General features: G+C 42.0%; 1 protein-coding gene across 2 annotated transcripts in view; it reads left to right on the top strand.

The window, feature by feature from the left end:
* PID1 (phosphotyrosine interaction domain containing 1) overlaps positions 1-21,636 on the top strand; it is an 85,896-nt gene extending 64,260 nt beyond the window's left edge. For both annotated transcript variants that reach the window (XM_014877899.2, XM_088170763.1), the window contains one exon: positions 19,680-21,636. In XM_014877899.2, coding sequence (XP_014733385.1) covers positions 19,680-20,156 — 477 coding nt within the window. In that variant the 3' untranslated portion in view covers positions 20,157-21,636. The remainder of the gene's footprint in view (positions 1-19,679) is intronic.
* Positions 21,637-23,928: the final 2,292 nt, after the last annotated feature.

Genomic DNA, 23,928 nt, shown 5'->3' with positions numbered 1-23,928 from the left:
TTCCTTCATTTATACTTCAGAAAAACAGTAGGGAGAATTATTGAAAATAGTAGGGTGCCAAAGGCAGATTAAAGTTTAAAAATATCCATTGAAAGTGGTATTTGGTTGAGTGACTAGAATATTTTTGTCCCCAGAAGGTGCCATTATGAAGAGTGTTGGTGTTGAAGACAGGTGTTCAAGCTGCTGCATCCATTGCTGGATATAACCTAGTTTGGTTTGGGCAGTGGCAGCTTTTTCATCCAGCTTTAGTGATGCTTCCAAGATTAATTTCAAGACTGAGTTTTTTGCTGTGTCTACAGAACCAAAAACTCCCAGTAGATTGACTGAGATTTGGTTTTTAATCACACGGAATTCAAATAAAACATCACATAGACCTTCTTGGCAAAACCATTTGTGGACAACTGGCAATACCCATGTTTCTAAATTAAGGTACTATAGGTCAAGCAAACCTTTAGTGTGAATCGAATTTGAGTCACCCTAAATTTGAATATGGTGCTTTATACTGGAATTTAAGCAGAGCAATATTCAAAACATTATTCAGTGTCATAACAAGTCATCCATCATACTCTGTGGCTCTAGAACTGTTTATAACAATTTTTATTACTGTGAACAGTTTCTAGTTCATGCTATAATTACTATTCAAACTATGTGACATCAACCTAATTCTCTCTTGTGAGATTAATGGGTAATTCCAGCCTACTGTTTTGCATATGTGACTGTGAAGGCAGCTGTTGGAACTTTAGCAATATTTCTGAATAAATGCACTTGATAGAGCTCTAGTTCCTAGTGAAGATGAGATATCTCTGCAGCTAAGAAAGAATTACGATTCCCTCTGGAGCTGTGTGTGTCACAGAGCATTGTTAAATTTAATGACTGTGTTACAAAAAGTGGGAAAGTTGGTCCCATGCACTTCTTATTGTTTCCATGTTTCACATGGTGTCTGGTAGTGATCACACAGCCCCAGGAAGGATAAGTGACTGTGGCTTCAGTGACATTGTGTGGCTACAGATTGGCATTGGGCACAGACATCATCCAACTTTCTCTAAACGGGCTTTTAAATGTCAGCTTCCTGTGATGGGAAGCCACGTCAGACCAAATTTCAGAGTTTCAGCTTTTTTTTTTTTGCCTGCGAATGCCAGTTGTATTTTCTGTTGACTTGATATTTTCAGCAATCTTTGATTTTTTTTAAGTTATGCAAGTTCACCTCATATGTGACTGTGTCTGTGTATGGATACCCATGGGGTGGCATTAAATACTCCAGGGATTACTTTGCAAAGACTTCAAGAACAAAATCTTATGTGCTTTCTGGTTTGTACTCGAGTTGCAAAGAAGGCCATTACTTTCTAGGCTGTTACTTAATAAAATTAAACATCAGCTGAAGTTACAATATTTTATAAGGGATTTGTTCTACATTATGAGCCTCATCCTTAATGGCTGATAATAGCAGTAATTTTGTAACTGTCATGTTACTTTTTCTTGGTAGTGCAACTATAAGACAGGTTCAACAGCAATGCATCACAAATAATCTACCCTCTAAAGGTTTAAGATGTGAAGCAGTTCTTCATTTTTATCTTAACAAATGAAGAAAACACTATATTTTCCTTCTAAGTACCAGTGGACCGTCAGAGAAAATGTATGACTAATTTTTCTCAAGTTTCTGTTCTAGAACCTGATTTCTAATGATGATTTAGGGGTTTAAAGATGCATTAGTTAAGCCAAACATTTTAGAACCTTTAAGAATCTATCCATGTAATTTGGTGTATTCCTTCACTACTTTTATTTTGAGCTTTCATTGCTAGTGTTCGACAGTCACACAAAGAAATACATTCACATTTTAGCATTTAGCATAGGTTGGTTTATAAAATGCTGAGCTATTACAAACTTTGATCACTCTGGATCTGCTTAAGAAACAAGCAGATGGAAGGTGTGATTCTCTGCCTGTGACCTGGAAGAGATGGTCAGACCCAGAATCACCTCTGAAGGAGCAGGTGCTGCTCCATGCCATGTCCTGGTGGCTGAGGAGCTCGGCCAGCTGGTGCTGAAAGATGGACAACTGTGTGTGAGCCCCATTGCTTTCTGGCTGGGTGAGCACCACCCCAGGTGGCTGTGGGGACACTCTGACCCCAGTCTAGTTTGAGTGAGGCTGGCAGTGAAGGAGGGGGTGGGTGCTGCTGCTGTCTCTTCCTGGGCTGGTGCTTACTGACCTGTGCCATCCTCCCTGACAGGCCAGCCCATGGTGGTTGGAATGTTCTCTGGAATGTGGTGGCAACTGGGAAGGTCACATTCACACCACAGCAGTGTCAGTGCTCTGGTGATGGTAGGCACTTTCTGACTTCTTGGGATTTCCAGATACTGTTGTTTGGTGTCTTAGTATACAATCAATGTCTTTTTCTCTTTTTTTGTCTCCTCTGTCAGTCAAGAGAGATCACATGCCTTGCACAATAACTTCTCTGAATGTAACTTGCTAATCTAGCTTGCCCAATCAAGTGTTACCTCTTTGTGACCATGAGCTTTCTTTTCCAAGGGGCTTGATCATGCTGGAAGACTATAAGCCAGCAGAATTAATTTTGATCCCGTTCAATTTTGGTGCAATTACACCTATTACAATGGTGCCTGAGCCATGTTAGAGACAAGCAGAGTATTTACCTTGTCTTTTTGTTCTTACTCATACTGTGCACCATTACTTTGCTTTTGTCTCTTTTGGGAGGTGCTGCAGTGGTACCCCCATGTTTCCCTATGTGACCTCAATGTATACTGCACTGTGCATACACCTGGTGTATCAACTATCTAGTTCTATGTGCTAAACACAGATTTCCTCTCTGAAAACACAGTCTATAAGGCCTTTTTTAGTTTTTTGTCAGGTCTCTGTGAGTTTTCCAGATTTCTGTTTCAGTCAGAGACATTTGATGTGAATGGCCATGGACTGTGCTGCTGAAGACAGAGGTGAGGGAGTAAACGTCTGAAAGATTTCATCATTTAAAACCAGGGATTGCTTCAAAGGCCAGACATCAGTGCCCAGGAAACTATGCTGATCACTATATTTCTGCTTCCTGTGCTCTGTGCCAGAGGTTAAAATCATGTTTGTTTCTTCCACATCACAAATGCTGGTGACCAAGTGCAGAGTGCATCAGACTTTGAAACAGCCTTCCTGTTAGGCTAGGAATAACTCAGGGCAGGATGAAGTCCCTCAGATACACATCTATATAGTTACCTGGTATTTGAGTCATGAACCAGAGCCCAGGTTTTGCAGTTGCTTCAAGTCATTTTACTGGCTGGCTTATATTGTTTATGATAGTTATAATAAGACCATATCACAGGACTCAAAGTTTTTGGAAGGGTAGTACTACTGCTGTTGCTGAAAAGAGTTTTTGTTTCCCTCTGTCATTTGCTAGAAGGAATGTGTGTTTTACCTCATGAGAGTTACCTGGGCCAGACCCCAGCTCTGCCTTTGGTTTTCTTCTGATCAGCTTTTACACTGCCTCTTGTTCAAAGGTGTCAGTATTCTGTTGTCCTTTAAGCTGTTGCTGTTTTGCATGAAGTCCCTCAGAGGGAGCAGGGAAGACCAGTGCTGTGCTCTGCTGCTGAAGCACCCAGTAAATTCACATGGGTTGACATGGAGCACTGGGAACCCCAAGGTCAGTTCTGCTCTGTGATCTTGCTGAATTCCTGTTCTCTGTTGCGTTGCTTTTAAAGAGTTGGACACCAGTCTATCTTTTTTAATTAAAAAAACTCCACCACAAACCCCACTATTTTCTTAGTAACTTCAAGATGATCATCTGTTGGAAAAGAAAAGAGCTATAGCTCCTTTCAAGAGAATTCACTGTGATTTCAGAATAGGAGGTGTTAGGTGTTTTTGGCTGTGCTGTGCATGTGATAACATCCTTCAGGGGTGATTAGGGTTTTGTTCATCTCAGAATCATCTGCTGAGAAGTGCATATATAAGTGGAAGAAACTGTGATTCCAAGAGTTTGCATTCTGTACCAGGTTAGGTAATGATAAAGGAGAATGACTGTACATGTACTTAAGTCAATGTCTTTGAGTGTTATGAAAGCTGCTCCATGTGTCTTTAGCCATTTATGTGGAAGGATTTGTGTTAGTCTTTTGTTGATTCTTTCAGAATTGTTCCAGGTTTTAGATGATTGTGCCATTTGGCAAAATCCAAAGCTTTATCTCCTTTTCCACACTTGCTGAACACTCTTGGATAAAAATTCCTCTTCTGTTATTTTACAGTGTGTGCTTACTTAATTTTCCTTTCAGAAAAACAGTAGGTTCCGGAAGGTGGCAGCTTAGTTGCTGGAATTGGAGAAAAACACAAGCAAGATGAAGCCTGCTCTTGTCATTGCATCCTTGATTTAATTAGATTTTGGTTATACTTGACATAGTGTTGTGTAAGAGTTTTAAGTGTTAGCTGGAAAGTGTGAAGGACATTATGTCTCCTTGCCTAAAGCATAAAAGGAAAAGAAGGTTTTCATTTTAACAAGAAACTCCAGAGCAGTTTGGACTCTACATCAAAGAGCAATGTTTGGTTTCATGATGTCTTCCAGACAGTTCTTAATGCAAGTCCAGACCCAATCTATAAGTAGTAGCCAAAGTGATTTTTTGCCTTCTCTAAAGGTCTCTCTAGCTAAACCTAGCTGTGCTGATTATGTATTTTTCCATAGGGCAACAGCCTGATATAATGGAGAGTAGATTTTACTTTGGCCCGTGGTATCGTGCCGTCATCCTCTTGGACCACCTCCAAGAGAACACAGGTGGCAGTTCTGCTGGGAGCTCACAGCTTCTCTGTTTTTATTAGCCTTTCTGGCTGGTATCCTCTACTGTACGACCCACCCTTGAGATGCACTTTTTGGACCACTCCATGGAATTTCTTCTGTTCACCTTCTAAAATTTCATCCCAGTATCTTAAATTAAAAATGTCTGGGTAAACCTTACAGTGCTCATTCGTTGGTCATTGGTTCATGATCACATGAGCTACATTGGACTGACTGTAAGGAGCACCTTAATGGATTATCCAGGGACATCCACGCACTTCCCTGTGATGGGTGTGCTCTGGTTTGCAATCCACCCTCGAAACAGCTGCATATCCCTCAAGAGCTTTCTCCAGGTCATGTTGTGGCTCTTTCTCCATCCCACACATTTCCAGCCTTCCCTAGATAAAGTTCCCACTTGCTGCAGTTTCCATAGGTTCCACACTCTGCCTGGGCTGTGTCCCAAGCAGGTGCTGCTCACACCTACTTCCATCACCCAGCCAGGGCAGGCAGTGCTGGGGGGGCACTTGTCCATTGCCAGGATTGCACTTTTTTGGGAGCAAAGGATGGAAGCAGAGCAAATGGCAAGCAGGAAAGAAAGCAGATGCAAGAAGGTAGTGGAGTTATTTTGCTTCATATGTGCCTGTCCTCTGTATTTGTTTATTCTTGGGTGTTTATGTAGCCAGAACCTGCTCTGCCAAGAGTCTGGGTGTGGAGGTGGTGCAAGGCCACTGCTCCCCCCGTGCTGGGAGACACCTCTCTAATGACACTGTGCTGTCAGTGAGGCACTGTCCCAAGTACGGCAGTCATTGCAAAGCTGTGTCTCTTTTTGCAGGAATAACACTCTGAGAATGGCTGCTGGAGCCCATTTTCTGTTCTGTTAATTGCACTGCTCCCTCATAAATTGCCCTTGCAGTTTCCCTCAGTAATGCTATTCATCACCTCGTCTTTTAAACTCTGAATTTGGCATATACAGGGCTATGTAGGCAGCTGCTGGTTATATTTTAATGATCCAGCTTGCTAAATGCTTCTTTAAGAAGAAAAGTGTTATAAATAATTCAATGGAGTTATTTTGTAGTACATACATATGTCTGTCATAGCCTGTTAGAAAAGCAGTGTCACTGTAAGCATGCAGGTGGGAAGCTGTCTGCACTGCCGAGCAGTTTGGGGCCATGGGAGCCTGGGGCTGTGACAGGCAGTACGATATGATGCATTAATGCCATTGCTGGGTGTTACGAGTTCATCCCCAGAGGGGCTGTGCTGCAGTTGCATGATCTTGCTGCCATGGGAGGGACTGCCTTGTTTTTGCTGTAGTTGATTTTAATGTGGAGATTTTTATAATCTCTCTGGTGCTTTTGTGAGAAGGGGAGAGGCCGTTGTTTTATAACTACTTCTTAAAAATTAAATATCTGACCTTGCTAATGACAAAACATGAAGATTACATCTATATTGTCTGCCACACTACTTGGTTTTTCAGGAGGGGACTAACCTTTATATCAGCTTTTTCTCCTTGGAAAACAAAAGGTAAACAAGATCCTACAAAGAAACATCATGTGCTGGATGCCCTTGCCTGGAGTAAAAAAGAGTGCAGGGGTTTTTTTTGTTGTTGTTGTGGTTTTTTTCCCCCTCATGAATTTCTTCTAGATGCAGTATGCTTTCTTGTAAATAAGATTTCTTCCCAGGAATAGCTAGTTGGTCTCTTCAGATTTGATTTTTTGTAGACATGGCTTGAACTTTAATGCTGTTTGCAGGTTTGCACTGTAATTAAAGGATCTTCTGCTGGTTTTGGCCCAACAAGAGATACCAATTTGTTTTGATGAGGAGGCAGCAGAGGAAAGGAATGGAAGGCTAGAGGCAGATAATAGGAAACAAATAATAAGAGTGTGTGCTTCTACTGTAAATATCTGTATTTTCAGTGTAAAGTAAATTCTTTCTTACCCAAAATGCTGTTTGCTTTCTATTGTGCTGTCGTATTTAAGCTCATGCATAACTAACCTAAAATATATGTAATTTTCTATTTAAAACCATTTAACCAAAATAATAGCAGCTTTTGTAGGAAATTAAAGTGTTAGGAGAAGCTTAGCAAAGGCTCTCATCCCTGTGTAAAAGTACAGCCATGTCTCACAGCAGTGCTGTATCAGGCTCCCTGGCAGCAGGAGTACTTTGCTTCTGCTTGCTTTGGGCTACACAGCAAAGCTACAGAATTTAAAGGATGAGTAAGTCTTTATTTTTTTAATGCACACACCAATTTTTCTTGCCAAATTTCTGCCTGCATTTTTAGATACTGAGAGAATGGTCAGCTTTTCTTAAAATGCTTGACACATGTTACTGTCCATGCTCTTTGGAAAACCTTTCTGTCAATATCTCAAAGCAAAGGGGGAGAGCACTTAAAACCCATGGGCTTTCTTCAAATGCCTGGAAATATTTGGTTCCTGCTCTCTGGGGAAGAGAAACCTTCCTCTGAGAGCAGTTATTCCTGTCTTGGCCACTGCTTTGTCAGTTCAGACATTGCTTCTTTATTCTTCTTTATTCTTCCTTCCTGTCTGATCCTGGAAAATACTGGAGAAAGTATTATGGACTACTTGTACTCTTAGTTTGATATGATCAAGAACTATTAAGCTCTTAAAAGATTTGCTTATTCTCTTAAATAATTTTTAAAACTATATGGAAAATTGTAACTCTAGGATGATGATGAATAGGCCGAGTTTTTGCTTGTTACAGAGCTATGAAACACCTTGTCAATGGCAAATGTTGGAGTAATTGTTTATGTAGAAAACATTCATAAGAGTTCTGAGATTTTTACCATCTGTATATTGCAGTCATAGCCATATGTTGATTTTTGGATGGTGCGACCTCCTTGAGCTTATTTTGCTACAAAATGTCTTGTGCTTCATATGATGCATTTTGCTTCAAGAGAATGTCATAGGCATCTTGTAATGTTAATTTCTTTGGGAAGCTGTATTCTGTTGTCATGCTGATGAGCCATTTCAGAGTCAGTGTAGCTTAGGCCAAGCAGCAGCTGGGTTAAGGTGTCTGAGTGTCAGTGGCAAAGTCCCTGGTGGGCTCTCTGCACCCTATGGCTTGCCCATAGCCCAGTGACTGCCAGGCTGCAAACTGGAAGGTAGAAAATAGAATTATGGTGCTTTTAGCTGCTGGTATTCATTACTGCATAAAGATGGTAAATGTGAAGAAAACCAGGGAAGGATTTCTTTATTTTCATAAGTAGTTTCTTTTTTTCCTTAGAGCTCTAAAATTTGCACCAGTTTGTCCTTTACCAAACAGATCGATAGCAAGGCTACTTGCTATATATTTTGTCTTTGCAAAGTCAACTTCAGGGCCAGTGGAAACTATGAAAATGAATTTTCTGCCCTTTGTAAAAGCCACGACCTCTGCAATATAGAGAGATGAACTGCTCCTAGGAGCTTGCTGTACAACTGGTGTGAATAGTGATCAGTCTGACCTGCAGCCATCTGAATGGTACTGGGGGCAAGCTGCAGTAATAGATGACATAAATTGCAGCAGTGATAAGTAGAGCTGTCCCCAGAGAAGAGGACCTTTGCCCCCATCCCCTTCTTTCTTCCAGACAGTCCTTCACTTTGGAGTGCTGCTTTCTAGGCTCTCCCATCCTAGGTTTAGTGTTCCCTTTAATCTTGGCTGAAATAACTACTATAGAAATCTCCATGTCTCAGTTTTTGCTGCAGGTGGTTAAGGGTTGTATTTCTGACTGCCTTGTAGGCTCATCACCTTACAGGTGAAATACTGCTGAGAGAATGGGCTGCAGGCAATGTAGCTTTTCTGGGTGGTACTGTGATTAAATTAATCAGAAAAGTAAGGAGGCTCCCTCTATGACACTGTGAAAAGCCTCCTGATGCAGAGAGAAATTGCCAGGAGATGAGCATCTCTGGAGTCCAGACAGCCTGATGAATACCCAATTCACTCACAGGGCCCAAGGATCATTTTCAGGTCCTTCTGTGCTGGTTGGAAAAACATTATCTAAATGCAAAGTGACTATATTGAAGACACAGGCAAGCACTAAATGCACTGTGAAAACAGGACCTTGGAGGCACTGTGAGCCATGGCTTTGGAAATTAATTAAAAACTGTATGGCACTATTGTCTTCCATCACTGTAGTCTTTGGGACATATTTATTCCTTTAAAGTCTTTTGTTTAGTCTGCTAACATACTGTTGCATTGTTGAGTGGGAAATTTCTGGTTTAATTGTAATACAGTGTCAAAAACCTTAGAGGCAGTGAAGTTGTATTCTTCCTTGTCTGTGTAGAGCCTGCGTTGCTGTGGCCTGGATCCAGAATTTGATAACACAAACAAATGATAAATCAGGCATATTTATCTAAGGACTCATTTAGCAATAACAAGAGTTGTTTAGCTATATTTTCTTCTTCATAATGTGTTTAGTGCTTTTTATTAAGTTGAAATATGCAAGGTCTGTTTTTCATTGCTGCAGTGTAAGTGCTCCGTCCCAGTGTAGGCACTGTACTTCTTCTCCAGCCTTCAAATAAGACTTCTCCTGGAGAACTTGTGAGAGCTGGGAAAATCTCAAAGGGTTCTGTTAAGTCATGGAACTCATTTCACATAATGATTCATGAAGGAGATGTAAAAGTAATGACAGACAGAGTATTTTATTTGGAGACTTTGTGGGATGTGGGTACAATTACATTGTAATTGTATGGGGTTGATATTTCTGTGTTCCCCTGTGCTCTTCAGGGAATGTGTTTCATTTGCAGTGTGTGAATGATAGGAGGAGTAAGTACGGCTGTTTCTGACAGTCTCTGTGGTTTGTTTTTTAATTTTTTCTCATTTTTTTTGAATGGTGCTGGTCATATAGCACTTGGGGGAGGAAGAATTAAAATAATTTAATGAGGATTAGTTCTGTTCTTCCTGTGATGTAGACTTGACACTTCCTTTGATATGCAGTCCAAATTTGTAGTCATCTTCAGTGGTTCCCGAAGTTGGCTCCCTTCCCTTTTGTTCTTAATTTCAGGTGTTGTCAGGTTATGCCAGGAATCAAGTGCAGTTGCGATTTTTGGTCTCCAGAACTGAATGTCTTAGTAACAGAGGTTTTGTTCAATTTTATTACTTGGCATCTTCTTTTGAAGGGAAGAACTAAAGGCAAAACATAAGGATCTCCTGGGGAATGCACAAAAAAGTGAACCTTGAGGACAGATCTCTTACTCATAAAAGATAGTGAAAAACATGCATTCTGTATGGCTTTCTGGGGGTGCTTCAGTGCCCAAAGTCTTGGAACTGTGTCAAATACACGTGCCTCAGTGCAAAAGGTGGCTGAAGTATGTCATTGTTCCTGTACTTCCTCTTTGCATGCTCCGTGAGGTACAACCAAAGTGTTTTGTAGGACTGATGCCAAAGTGAATTTTCTGTGGGTTGGAAAGGAAGGGGAACAAAGTAAAAGTGAATAGTCTGCTCCCCTCTGTGTCCATGGGCTCCTTCCCTCTCCTATGAGACAGCAGCTGTGAGGAGCCCAGCACTAAAAGGCTTTCTGAAACATGATGAGGTGCTTAATCAGATTTCCACGTTCAGTTTCAACCTCATGTGAATAAAGAATGTGTAGTGAAAAAGGTTTGTGTGCACTTTGAACATAAACATGAAGGTAGGCGTCTATTTGCAGGGGATCGTGGTCATGCAAACTTATGCCACATTCTCCTGGCAGAAGGGATGTTCTTGGTGAGGTTTTGAGGTAGCAGAGGAAAGGCTTTGGAAGGACTTTGTGTGAAGTAAACTTTAAAAAATTGCAATAATGACTACAGAGTGGGTAGGTGTTTCCACTTTCCTGGCTGCCTCCACCTCTCTCCTTCCCTGTGAAGACTCCTGAAGGACAATGGGAAATGAACTGGCTTATCCAAGTATTAATTTCAACCCAGTGGTAACTGAGTACAGAGAGAGGAAGTTACATGAGGCAATGAAAGGAGACAAGGGAGGAAAGTGATCTAAATAGCAACATAAAGGAAATATTTTAGAATAAAAGTAATCATTGACTTGTACAATAGGGTGTCCAGCAGCCCTGCTGAGGTTGTGTGTGATGGATGTATTTGTTCATTCAGTTATGTCTTTCACGACAGCATTTTAAAATTGCTGCTAGAATGAAATTGATTTCTTGAGTTTTAAATAGTGCAGTGTAAATCTTCCACTCACACCAGGACCAAAGAGTCTGACTGCAAGCTCACTGCAGTTTGCCAGTTCCACTTGATTTCATTTTAGATTCATCCCCACAAGCCAAACCACAAAAAGAGCTTCCTGTCCAGTGGAGAATGAAATGCAAGAGGCAATCCTTTTGTTGCTAATGGGAGGCTGCAGGGAGCAGAGCTGGCTCTTGCTGAGGTTGTGTTTGGGCTTGGTTAAGCCCAAACTATTTTGCCAGTGAGGCAGAGACTCCTGGTCAGTGGATATAAGTTATATGCTCTTAGGTCTAACTGAGAGCAGTAGTTTAATACCTGGGGTAATTTATAAAGAGACTTGCTGAGCAGCAGCCTGATGTAATGAAAAGTGAAAAGCTTGGATCGTTGTGTTTCTCAGGATTGTCTTCCAGAAGAACAATTTGGCTTGCTGCTTTATTTACCCCACACTGACTGTCTGGCCTGTGAACTCAGTGGACTTTTTCTTGTTAGCTTTTTTTTCCTCTCAGACCTTATAAATTAAGCCATCAAGGATAAATTTTTTTCTCTTCCAGTACATTTATTTACTAAATATTGAATTTGCCAAATGTTGATGTGTTTTCCCATGTCCTCCTCAAGCAGTGTGTGGTAGTGTTGGTGATGGGGCTGATCACACAGGGTAAGGAGGGTTCCACTCCTGTAGACATTCTGCAGAGATTTTTGTCTTCTGCTCCCCTCCCCAAGTGCCATCAGTGGGAGGCCTGGCATAGCTGTGCTCTGGGAGGGTGAGAGGTTTATTTGGCCATGAAGAGGGGCTCTGAGATGTCTGTGTGTTTTTGGATGTCTTACTCAGAGCTGGGACAGGATCTCAGAGATGTGCCCTGCATTTGATGCCAAACATCTGCAGTTCCTGAAGTGTTTGTCCTGCATAGTGTTTGAGAAGTGAGGAGTTCTTCATGGGATGCTCTGCCCTCAGAAAAGCCCCATTCCCAAAATGCTGCCGTGGACTGGATGTCGGGACACCCACCCTGGATCACAGAACTCACCTGTTCTACCTGCTGCCATGTTAAAGGGCTTTCCTAGGCAACCTCAGAAGCAGCAGAACTGAAATTATATTATGTTCTTCTTTCTACTGGGGCAGAGCATTTTTCAAGAAAAGGTGTCTTCACAGTGCCCCAGCCCTTCCTTCTCCTTCACATGCTACAGCTATGGAAGCATGGAGTCTGTAAAACCTGAAAGAGCAATGATGGGCTGAAAGTAATGAGAGCTCTTCCGTCCTTCAAAGGCATTTAGTTGGGGAATTATATCCAAAGTGACTATTCTGTGCTATCACTTTATGCCTTACTTGTGTGGTGACCCCTTCCTGGGGGCTAAGGCAGGATCTGCTGCATGGTCACAGCTGAGAAACACATGGGAAAATAAAGGCACCTGCAAAGGGCTGCTGTGAGCATGGCTGTGGGGACAGATGGACAGCTGGAGCAGCTGCTGCCCAGCAGTTGTTTTTCCTTAGGAGTTCTGAAGATGTAAAGAGTCAAATGCCGTTCTTGCTGGGCTTGTTTATTATTTTTGTTTTCAAGGGGGAATTGTAGCATTGTTTTAAGACTTAAGTTCAGCTTTGGTCCCACAAAAGGAGTCAGATGCTGGCTGTTGACTTAACTGCTGAAGAGGTGCTGATGCTTCCAGCTTTTTCTGGAGCTATCCTTTGGTTCTTTGGAATAAATCAGACATTAACTACTGATGTCTTTTTTTTTCCCTCCTAATCCAGTGGGCAGCCCTCAGAGTTGATGGTTATTTTCCATTAAATAGTTGCCTAGCTCGGTCTGTTCTCCCTCTGAATTTTGCCTCAAAAATAAAACAGTTCTTCACATATTTCTGTAAGCCACATTACTGCATTCACTGTGTATTTCTGTGTGCTGAGGAGCCCTGCTGTTCCCACAAAGACTCTCGTGTTCGTGCTGCAAGGCTTTGGCTGGACACAGGCAGTGTGGGTGAGGAAGCAGTGACAGGCAGAGGGAAACTGTGCAGTCTTTTTACTTGACTGAGTTGTTTTTTGGGTCTTAAGCAAACGTTGCTTGAATGCAGTTCATGGTATTTGCTCAGTGATCCAGTGGAATGTCTGGGATATTTTTGTTTTTCCTTCAGAGCTAAAAAGCAGCTTTTGGCTCTAAATCCCAAGTTGCCAGCCTGAGGCTGAGTCACTGTGCTTTAGGGTGAGGAGAGCTGGGCTGGTGTGGTGAGACGGGTACTCTGTCCAGCACAGGGCGCTCCCGCTGTGCCTGGGGCTGGATGTGTTAATTAAGGATGTTGAAAATGACTCTGCAGCTAAATCTGCTTTTATTGACATGAAAGCTGTGCCAGGACTTACCAAGCTGTTGGGCAGCATGCTGCAGGCCTGTCTCACTCGTATCCCAGCTCCACTGAGGATAAAGGAAAAACTGGTTTCAGCCACCAAATCTGTGACTCTTTGGTGAGCATTGATTTTCCCCAACCACTCAGCTTGGAGGTGCCACTGGGGGCTTTGTGCACACTGTCATTGCAGTGAAGTTGAGTACAGGTTTCCTGAGTAGCAACTTCTTGCAGAGGTTTCCAGACCTTGTAACGATCTGGAGATGAAGCTTGCTGTGTCCTGGCCTCAACAATATGTGCCTGGAGTCTAGGTGAAGCTTGAACTTTCTCATCCTGCATCTGCTTTTGTGCTGCAAACCCAGGGAGCATCTCCACGTATGTGTTCTTGCAGCAGTTTTAAACAAGACATGCATACGTCCTCCTAAACCTGCTTTTGGCTGCTCCTCTTCAAATCTCCTCTGTATTCTTCTTTAAAGCTTCTGAAAGTTTACTCGGTCTTTAGGCTGGTGGTTCTTGCTTGGCTGGGACAAACTGACAAACTTCAGCCATTGGAACAGGTTTTCCAGGGAGGTGTTTAAGAGGTCTGGATCTGGTGCTGGGTGATGTGGTTTGGTGGCCCAGGGGTTGCAGTGGTGGTGCTGAGTGGATGGTTGGTCTGTGTGATCTTGAAGGTCTCTTCCAATCCTGATGTTTCCATCATTCTGTGATGGTTTACTTGCTGACTGCAGGATCTATACCTGTGCACCTTAAGACAGACCCTTACAGTCATTTTATTCATCGCCACATATCCTGAAGGTGCCACAGGAGCAATTCTGTTTTTAGGAAGAAAATGTCTCATTACCTCTGTTTGCCTCATGTTTCAGTGAGGAATATCTTACTGTCTTGATCAAAAATAATCAGTTGCAAATAGACCAAATTTGAAGCTAAAGGAATGTTTATTTTAAAACACTGATCAACAAAAGAGGCAATCATCAATTTGTCCAAGATTCAAGATCCTTTAGGGCATCCTCTGATGACTGCAAATATGCAGAGTAAATACCTGCTGGCTCAAGGTCAGTGCTCTATTTTTTTTTTTTTTTTTTTCATTTTCTGTGTTGATTTTGCTGTCAAAACCCCTCCTTATCTGGTATGGAAGAAATACTTATATTAAATAAATAACCAAGGAGTTAATTTTACATATGGTCTTTTGATCATGGCCTTGAGTAGTGAGAGAGCCCAGAGTCCTGTGAGGTATGTGTTCCTGTGCCAAGAGAGCATCTGTCCTCCTGTAATGCACTAATCATGGGTCTTTATAACTTGGATCTGCTTTCTTGGAGCACTGATAGTCTATGGACTGGGGATAGGGAACAGAGGGAGAAAAAGTCATTTGACTGCCTAACTTTAGGTGCTTGAGTGAGGCTTGTGAGATAGGAGCAGTATGGACATATGATCCATAGGGGAGTCAGATCTGAGGTCAGATCCACATGCAGGAGCTGAGCTGCTCTTTATCTCCTGTGAATTGCAAGTGAACAATTTGAGATCAGTGATGAAAGAGGAAAAGGAAAGTATGAAAAGGAAAAGCTCCTTATTACTTCTGACAAATCATACAGTGCTAGAAGTGTAAACGTCTATGGCAGCTGCTCTGCCAGTCTTTTCAAAGTTGTAAGTTCTTGAACATAGTTATTAAAAGACATTTTCACTACACATTATTGGACTGAAGGGTCTGAAAATAGCAATGTCAAAATACTCAGATATTTCTGTGTTTCCAGAAGAGTGCATGAAAAATGGCATCAATTATTCTTCGTGTCCTTTGACATGAGATGTCTCTATATATCACATGGGTGTAGCTGCATTACAAAAGAGCAAAGGCACAGCATTTTTCAGTTGAGGACAGTTTTGCCAGATACTGACACTGGTGCTGGCGAATCTCTAGGGTGAAATAAGGAGCTCTTCAGAACATCTTGGCTTTTACAAAAGGTTTGAATGCTTGCAAGCATAGAAGTGCTGAAGCCTCAAGTGTATTTTATGTCATGGTTGGTGACAGCAGCTTGCCAGAGAATGAAATTTGCCATAGAAAGGCTGGAAACAATGTGGATAATTTTAAACATGCACAAGAAATTTTTGTGAGATGTATGTATCTTCCAGAAATCTGTGGGTCAGATGGAACACACAAACCAAGGACTAAAAGGGCCATAAAGAAATATACTCTTATCCCTTGTAGAAGACAGGATAGGAAATGCCTTCACTGCTTGAAGTTAACACAGTGGCATTGAGCTGAATTTGCATTCCTTTTCTCACTTAAAATGCAGTGTCCAAAAAAACAAGTAAAGGCTGCAACAGCTTGATTATAATTTACTTGTTACAACCAACCTGTAGCTACTCTGCCTTGCACTGAGGCTGGAATCATAGAATCATGGAATCATTGAGATTGGAAAAGACCTCCGAGATCATCAAATCCAACCTTTGACCAAATCCCACCATGACCAGTTGTTTCTTGAAAACTTCCAGGAATGGTGACTCCACCACTCCCCCGGGCAGCTCATTCCAGTGCTTAACAACCCTAGAGAGGAGGGAATAAAGCTCCTGGCCTCACTGTGTATAGGATGACACTTGCTATAGGACATGCCACACTTACACAAATCAGTAATTTTCCTGGACTGATGTTTGGTATCAAGTGACTTCCAGAGTTTCAGAGGAAGGAAAAGCATTATGCAGTCCTGGTGAACTTTTGCTGGTGGTCAGAGCTGTATTGTCACAGATGTGGCTTTCAGCCTGCACTGTGGCTTTCCCTGTCTGTCGATGATCACTCTCTGGTCAGTAAAGCTGTGGAGTCGATGCTGTTCAGGCACTTCAGTGTGTTTTTGTATGTGCAATGAAAACTGTAACATCCCTACTGCTGCTACTACTACTGTCTTTCTGTGCCCCTTGCATCCTGGTTCATATGAATATTAAAAATGAAATTCTGTTTTGTTTTGGGGTCTTTTTTATAATACCTAATGGCTTCACACGGATGAGATATCAATGATTTTAATGGGAAAGACCACCAGTGGAAACTTTTGTCTCAAAATAGCTTTCTTTTCCATCTGATAATGAAAGGAATGATCTGTTCTTTGACCTTTGGTTGGCAGACTTGGAAATTGAAAAGGAAGATGGTTGTACTGTGATAGCTTCAGTGTAATGATGTGGTCAGTGGTTTCTGAGCATTTAAACAAAGGTGGGTATGCTGTGAGGTGTGTTGAGGCAGGAGCCAAAATGCAGGGAGCACTGCTTGTGGAATAACCTTGTAACTCTGAGCTCAAGGAGAGCTTTTCATGGGTCCAAGAGTGGAGGTGTCTCACCAGCCCCTGTATCCCTGTTCTGTTTAAGCAGGGGATCATGCTGTAATGAAATGTTAGACATCTGTTCACCAAGAGCTTCAGTGATGCTCTTGCCAAATGCTTGTATCTCAACGAGGAAAAAAAAGGACAATTCATTTAAAAACCAAAAAGTAACAGCACTAGTAGGTGTAGATATTTCTATATAAGACACAGTGCAGGAGAAACTCTGAAGTTGAGGCTTTGTTTATTCTTTCCTGTGAACTCCTTATTGTAATGTCTAAGCACCTTATAAATATTTATGGTGCGTCCTCAAAGGAAAATGAGATTTATATAATGGAGGTTCAAAGTGATGTTAAAAGAAACAACTTTCCAAAGGTTCCTATGCGGTTATACTGTGACAGAACTGGGACAGTAAATCAGACCAGCACATCCCATTTTGGTAAACAATCCAGAATTCCATCCTTATTATTAGTTATTTTTGCATTGGGTGCTTACAGAGTAATTCACTACTTTTTTTTCTTAAAATACAACTACTATATTTTAGGGAAATCCATTATTTGTAGTAACTTCACTCTTAAGCAGGCCACACACGGATTGATGGCCAACAAGGGGTTGCAGTTAGCTGCTGCAGAGAAACCGAGGAGAACATTAAATTCAATTTATGCTGCTGTGTGACAGCTTACTCTGATCTTGCTCCTTGGCTGCTGAAGGTGTCTGAGCATCACTTTGGAGCTGCCCATGCTCAGAAGCTGATGCTGTGTGCTGGGGTGAATTTGCAGCACAGAGCTCAGCAATGCTGAGTGCCTGGGATGGAGTTGCCTTTGCTTTCCTCCCTTCTCCCCATCCTCTTGCTGCTGCTCACGAGCTGGCAGCAGCTTCCTCTTTAGGACAAGCCAGTAGTGAAACAATTCCCTGCATCCCCTCTTGTGCTCTCATGGGAGGTGCCGATTTCTGTGGTCTCCAGGTGACACTGGGCTTCTCCAAACAGCAGCTGAGGGGACAGAACGCTGCAGTGGTGGCAGCTCTCTCCTGTGGCCAGGGGATTCAAAGCTGTATTTGGGCAGTGACAAAGTGCATGAGCAAGAGGCTATTTCACTGTTCCTCGGGGTTTAAAGTCTTTGTGCAAATCTCTTTGAAGTTAGTGAAGGACTTCTGATGCTGCAATGGGCTTTGAATTTGACCCCAAGTGTCGGTTTACAGTGTTTGTCTTTTGTTAGCTGGTTTGTGAGTATGAAACAGTGCTGAGTGAACCTTTGGAGAGTCTATTGAATGTGCAAACTTGCACAATGATCTCGCTCTGCTCCAAGCAATCTGACTTTGGATATAATTTGAAATACCCCCAAGTATACTGCAGACACATTCCTCTTTGGTCCTGTATGTGCTGTTTGTATGTGTTTAGTTGGCACTGTGAACTCTGAGGTTTTCTTCTAACTTTTTCTACAGTACTTTAGGGAACTCAATTCTCATCACTAATAAAATAAAATAAGGCAAAAACACTGGTAGGTCTTGCCTTGTTAACTGTTCTAGCTGTTGTGTTTCCCACTGTTCCAAAAAAAATAGAAAGCTTTATAAGATTCAACATATTCCCAGTGCAAATCATGAATATTTATAGGCAAAGAATAAGACTTCCCATTTTGAAATGTCAGTGCTATGAAATTGCTTTTTTGGCAAGCATGATTAAGCCACACAGACTTCCAATAAAGTTTTGTAAGCTTTTGCCTTAATTATGGCTTAATTTAGGCCTCTGAGTTTAACAAAACGTATGAAGCTTGCAGCAAAATATTTTTCTTGTGGAAAATTTTGTTTGTATGGATTACAAATCCTGTATTTCTTGTGGTTACGATTTTTTAAATATGTGTAAATGTGGAAATTCCATGTTTTTTCTTTACGTTTCTTAGCACATTTACAACATAAAAATAACCTATACTGTGTATTTAATGCATAATTTTGAATAAATTAGTTTGGAAAGTGTATGTGGTTACATTTTTCCTCCAAATACCTTGAGTAAAATGTAAAGGAGGTTATAAGACATTAAGCAAGGGGTAAAGGATTTTGTCTCAAGCAGTTACTGCTGCAAGAGATATATGAGGAACAATTTTGCTTTCTTATAGTTGCTCTTAAATGCATCATCCTGACAACAGCAATAAATAGAATAATCTGCATAATTGCATTTATGTGGCATTGACCTGTCTTTCCTAGAGAAAACCCCTTTTCCCAGCTAAAATAATCTTCCATTCAGCTGTAAGTAGAAGGAAGCCTCATTAGTAGCTGCACAGATTTAAGGGAATGTTTCTGTACAGATGTATTCTGGCTGAATACAGAATTTTGATGTGGACCTCCTAGTGAATTTGATATTTGGTGAACAAATTACTGTAAAGGCACTAAAACCACCTGGCTTTCCTGTGCTGATTGGCTAACAGGGTATTTACTCAAAAGGACTAGACAGGAAAGCAGGGAGATGATGTGATTAAACCTAGGTAGATTTATCACTAGATTTTTTTAGCAGCATATTTTCTTAAATTGATGTAATAAATATCTCAGCCCCGTTCAAAGATAGAGTTTTGAATGGCTTTGAGCTATTCCTGGCTTAATACTTAAGCAGAAGTAGCAAAGTGGTGGAAAAACAGGATCATTTTGGAAAAGAAGCATTCAAACAGTTTAAAATCCTCTGCTGTGATCATGCTTTTCTGACCCCTGCAGCCTTGCATTATCAAACTGAGAATGTCTCCATCTCCCTAATACTAATGTTTGAAATCTGATGCAAATAAATCATCTGAATAAAGTATGAAGGAAAAACAAAAAGGTGGTTTGCATGACAACTACCTGGGACCTGCTCCAATGGCACTTGCACTTGCTAAGACGAGCTTTAGAGTCATGGGTTCTAAAGCTGGGCTTTCTAGGGGAGGTGAAGAAAGTGGAATGCCTTGAAAGTCAGACACATGGGCATTTTTAATCTGGGGGTTTGAATGGTGAAGTCAGCATCTGCAAAAGCAAGTATTTGGAAAGCAGTTTGAAAACTGTTTTACTGAAAGTGATGTGGAGATCGGGGAATTTGCAGGGGGAGGTGTGTGCTTTTATTTTCCCGGTGAAACTCGCCAGGGTGGCAGAAAGTACCACCAGAGTCTGCTCTCTGTGTTTTCACCTGTCTTTGCTCTTCTTTGCAGGTTACGTATTTGGGTAAGGTTTCCACAACAGGGATGCAATTTTTGTCAGGCTGCACGGAAAAACCAGTCATCGAATTGTGGAAGAAGCACACGCTCACCAGGGAGGATGTTTACCCAGCTAATGCCCTTCTGGAAATTCGCCCTTTCCAAGTCTGGCTGCATCACCTGGACCTGAAAGGTGAGGCGACAGTGCACATGGATACATTCCAGGTAGCACGTATAGCCTACTGCACCGCTGACCACAACGTCAGCCCAAACATCTTCGCCTGGGTCTATCGCGAGATCAACGACGACCTCTCCTACCAGATGGACTGCCATGCTGTGGAGTGTGAGAGCAAGCTGGAGGCCAAGAAGCTGGCCCATGCCATGATGGAGGCCTTTAAGAAGACTTTTCACAGCATGAAAAGCGATGGCCGGATCCACAGGAACAGCTCATCGGAGGAAGTGTCTCACGAATTTGAATCTGACGATGGCTGACTGAACTCATTCACAGTTCAGCAAAGGCAGAAATGGCTTAGGGAATGAGAGCTGATAGATGAATAAGCAACAATTGAAACTGGGTAATGAAAGGACTGCCAAACACTTGTCTGACCAGCTTTTTAAATCAGAAGAGCAATTTGGTACCTACAGATATGCATCATTAAAGAAATTACGTTGCATTGCAATCTGCTGCTGTTATAGAAGTGAGAAAAAAATCTCCCCCCCCACCCCGCCCTGTCACCCACCCATCACTGTCCCATTTTTGTCTCTGTAGTTCAGGTGCACACCATGAAGTGCAGTCATTCCTCTTTGTCTTATGAGACTGGTCAGGCAATTTTATTAGTTGCTTCTCTGGCATTCCTAGCTGCGGGCTGATGCACAAGAGCAAGTAGGCCTGGAAAGCCCTAATGGTTCCTGAAGAATCTTTCCCCATGATACATCACACAAATCCTTTGACTGTAGGTAGGCTAAGACAGCCATACATAGCCTTTTAGACTAATGGCCTGGCATTCTGCAGTTAATTCACATTTCACAGATAAAAAATGAAAGATGCTTGTATGTACACATTTTATCATATGCTATCCTTTATTTTATTCATTGTACCTATTTTCTTAATGTACCTGCTGCCATGTCTTTCACCCATCACCAGTAGTTGCAGTTTCAGACTGTGTACTGCAGGATACCAAAAAGGGGTGGGCAAAAATACTCCCTGTGGCTGGGGGTTCAGCAAGTCAGCCCTGCTGTCTGTACATTATCCTACCCTGATGTGCTCTGCAGGAGGGGCCTGCTGGGAAGAGTTGAGGGACCCTTGGGTGTGTCAGTGTTTGAACTGTGGCTTCTCATCAACCTCTGGTCTGATGAGATCTGAGCATGGTGGGCACAGCTCTGTGTCCCCACTTCCTGCATTGCTGGACTCTGGTGGGATGGAGCTGGCAGTGCCTCACCACACAGGGCTGCCTCACTGTAAAGATCAAAGGAAATGGTCCCTTAGGAGTCAGCTTTGAACATCTGTTCTGGTTGAGAACCTCATGTTAAGATTCCCGTATCTTTCCTTGTTCACAGATATAAGGTCATGCCTTTCTTAAATGCAGATGTTTAATAAAACTCAAATAAAGGAAAAACTTGTTTCACTTGATATTTTTTAAGGCTGAGAGCAGATCAATAGTTTGCAAGTAATGCTGCTCCTTTGTACAATGTTGTTTGTAATTATGGTAGTGTTAGGGGCACTAGGGCACCTTACAGAAGCCTTAAAAGAAAGCTAATCCAAGCAGATAGCTCTGTGTCTGTGTTTTGTGTCTCTGTGTTTGTATGTGAGAGTGTCTGTGTGAGTCCAGTGGTAAAGCATGTAGATTGAGCATGGAGATGTATTGAGGAGGGCCCATACCTCTTGAAAATATGCTTGTTGCTTTACAATGTATGTAAACTGTTCTCCAGCATAAATGCATTCATACTTTAATAAAAAAAGTTTTGAGTTAAACCTTTTTAGTTTTAAGCTGTCTTTCCAATGTAAACTCTGTGGTTTTATGTTTGTGAGGTCTGTGTTTATTTCATTTAGTGGAATGAAAATGTTAATTTATTTCCATTTAATTATTGCATCAATCTTCATGAGAATTGCTGTTGACATTTAAATATTATTTTCTTTTCAACATTTAGGTTAATTATTTCTGTGAAGTTTTGTTTTGGTTTTTGGGGGTGGTTGTGTGTTTTGGTTGGTTGGTTGTTGGGGTTTTATTGTGGGTTTTTTTGGTTGGTTGGTCTTGTTGGTTATTTTGGGTTGTTTTGGGCTTTTTGTTGGTCAGTTGGGGGTTGGTTTATTATTATTTTTTTTAATTTAGGGACTATGGGCATGATTTATAATTTTTTTGCTTAGCAGGAGATGGCAGAGATACTCCTCCCTCCCAGCCTGACCAGTTGAAATGATCTCTGCTGAGTGGGAGCAGTATTGCCTTGCTTGCAGAAATCACAGAGTGGTTCAGTTAGGGCATTTGATGGCAGGATGGAGAATACCCACCGTGGCTAACAGCTTCCAGTTTTTCTCTGAATCTTTGGATGACCCAGTGTTTCCAAATACAGGTCTAAAAAATGATTTCTCTTTTTTCTTCCCACAATGTGTACTTGGAAGTGAGGAGTCCTATATGGGCTATATGCTGGCCAAAAGAAAAAGAATCTGAGTCCTGCTGTGTATATAGTTGCCTTTTTGATCAAAGGCAGGATTAGGCAAAATTGCCTTTAACTTTTAACAAATTATTTTCTTTTGCTCAGAGCTATAGTGATATGTTATTTTCCTGACTTGTTTGGCAGAGCTGCTATCAATGGGTGTGTGGAATCCCTCACTCCATCCTCTCACCCAGATGTCCCTGCTGACAGCAGAGGGCTTTGTCTGTGAGCCCCAGCCCTTCTTAGCCAAGGGCTGCAGGAGTGTGGAGGGGGCAGGAGATTCCCAGCCCACCTCGCCCAGGAGCTGAGGTGCCTCTGCCAGCCCTGCGGGGAGCTGTGCTGGGTGCTTTGGGATTTCCATTTCTGGAGCAAATACAGAGTGGGATGTCTTCCTGGCATGGGGTGGGTGTGATCGTTCTGGCTCACAGTCTGCCCTTCTCACCCTCCAGGCCAGAGCACAACTACACAGAAATGTTGGCAGCAGTGGTGTGGCAGCAGCACCAGGGCAGTGACCGTCCCCCCATGCTGGGCCCTGGTGAAACCCTCGAGAGTTTTGTGTCCGATTTTGGGTCCCTCACTACACGACACTGAGGTGCTGGTGTGTCCAGAGAGAGGCAGTGGAGCTGGGAAGGGTCTGGAGCACAAGTCTGGTGAGGAGCAGCTGAAGGAACTGGAGAAAGGAGGCTCAGGGTGACCTCACTGTTTTCTACAACTCCCTGACAGGAGGTTGTAGTGAAGTGGGGATTGGACTTTCCTCCCAAGTAACAAGTGATAGGACAAGAGGAAATGACCTCAAGTTATGCTGGGGATATTTAGATTGGATGTTAGGGAAAGTTTCTTCCCCAGAAGGGTTGTCAAGCCCTGGAACAGACTGCCCAGGGAAGTGGTGGAGTCACCATCCCTGGAGGTATTTAAGAGCCTTGTAGATGTGGGGCTTGAGGATGTGGTTTACTGTGGGCTTGGCAGTGCTGGGTTAATAGTTGGGCTCAATGATCTTAAAGATTTTTTCCAACCCAAACAATTCTATGATTCTGTGATCATTTGATTTTTAATTATGATCTTTCCACTAATGTGCTGGAAATATACTGTCTCCCTAAGTCATCTGCCAGTGTGGATTGAGTGAAGAATACCTTTGTTGGGGTTTTTGCTGTTGTCTTTTCATTGTTATTTTCTCATAGAGGACAGTCTACATTGCTGTTTTTACAGATGTACTGATTGCCAGTGGGTTAGGGAGTTCTCCCAAAGATACTTGATCCTGTGGCATCTGTGATAATTCCTTAGCAATTGGAGGCTGTGGATTAGCTGAGAATTTTTCACGATAAAAATAAAATATAAAGGAGACAATTCTAGTCCTTTTATTAGAAAATCAGACCCTTTGAAACACGAACCAGCTATTTTCTAATAGTTCAAACATGCAAGGGAATATGAGGGAATGTGAACTGCAGTTTGTCTTTGAAAACATGAGATTTGAAAAATAATCAGTATCATGAGTTTGGATCCTTAGATAATTTGGAATTCAGGCCAAATCTCTCTCTGCATTATCAATTCCAAATGTGTGATGCCATTTGCAAGAAGGAGAAATGCTTTCAATCCTGAATTGCTAGCATAGCAG

Source organism: Sturnus vulgaris, chromosome 10, assembly GCF_052056855.1.
Source record: "Sturnus vulgaris isolate bStuVul1 chromosome 10, bStuVul1.hap1, whole genome shotgun sequence".
In the NCBI taxonomy this organism is placed as follows: Eukaryota; Metazoa; Chordata; class Aves; order Passeriformes; family Sturnidae; genus Sturnus; species Sturnus vulgaris.
This window is presented reverse-complemented; position numbering and strand designations above follow the sequence as displayed.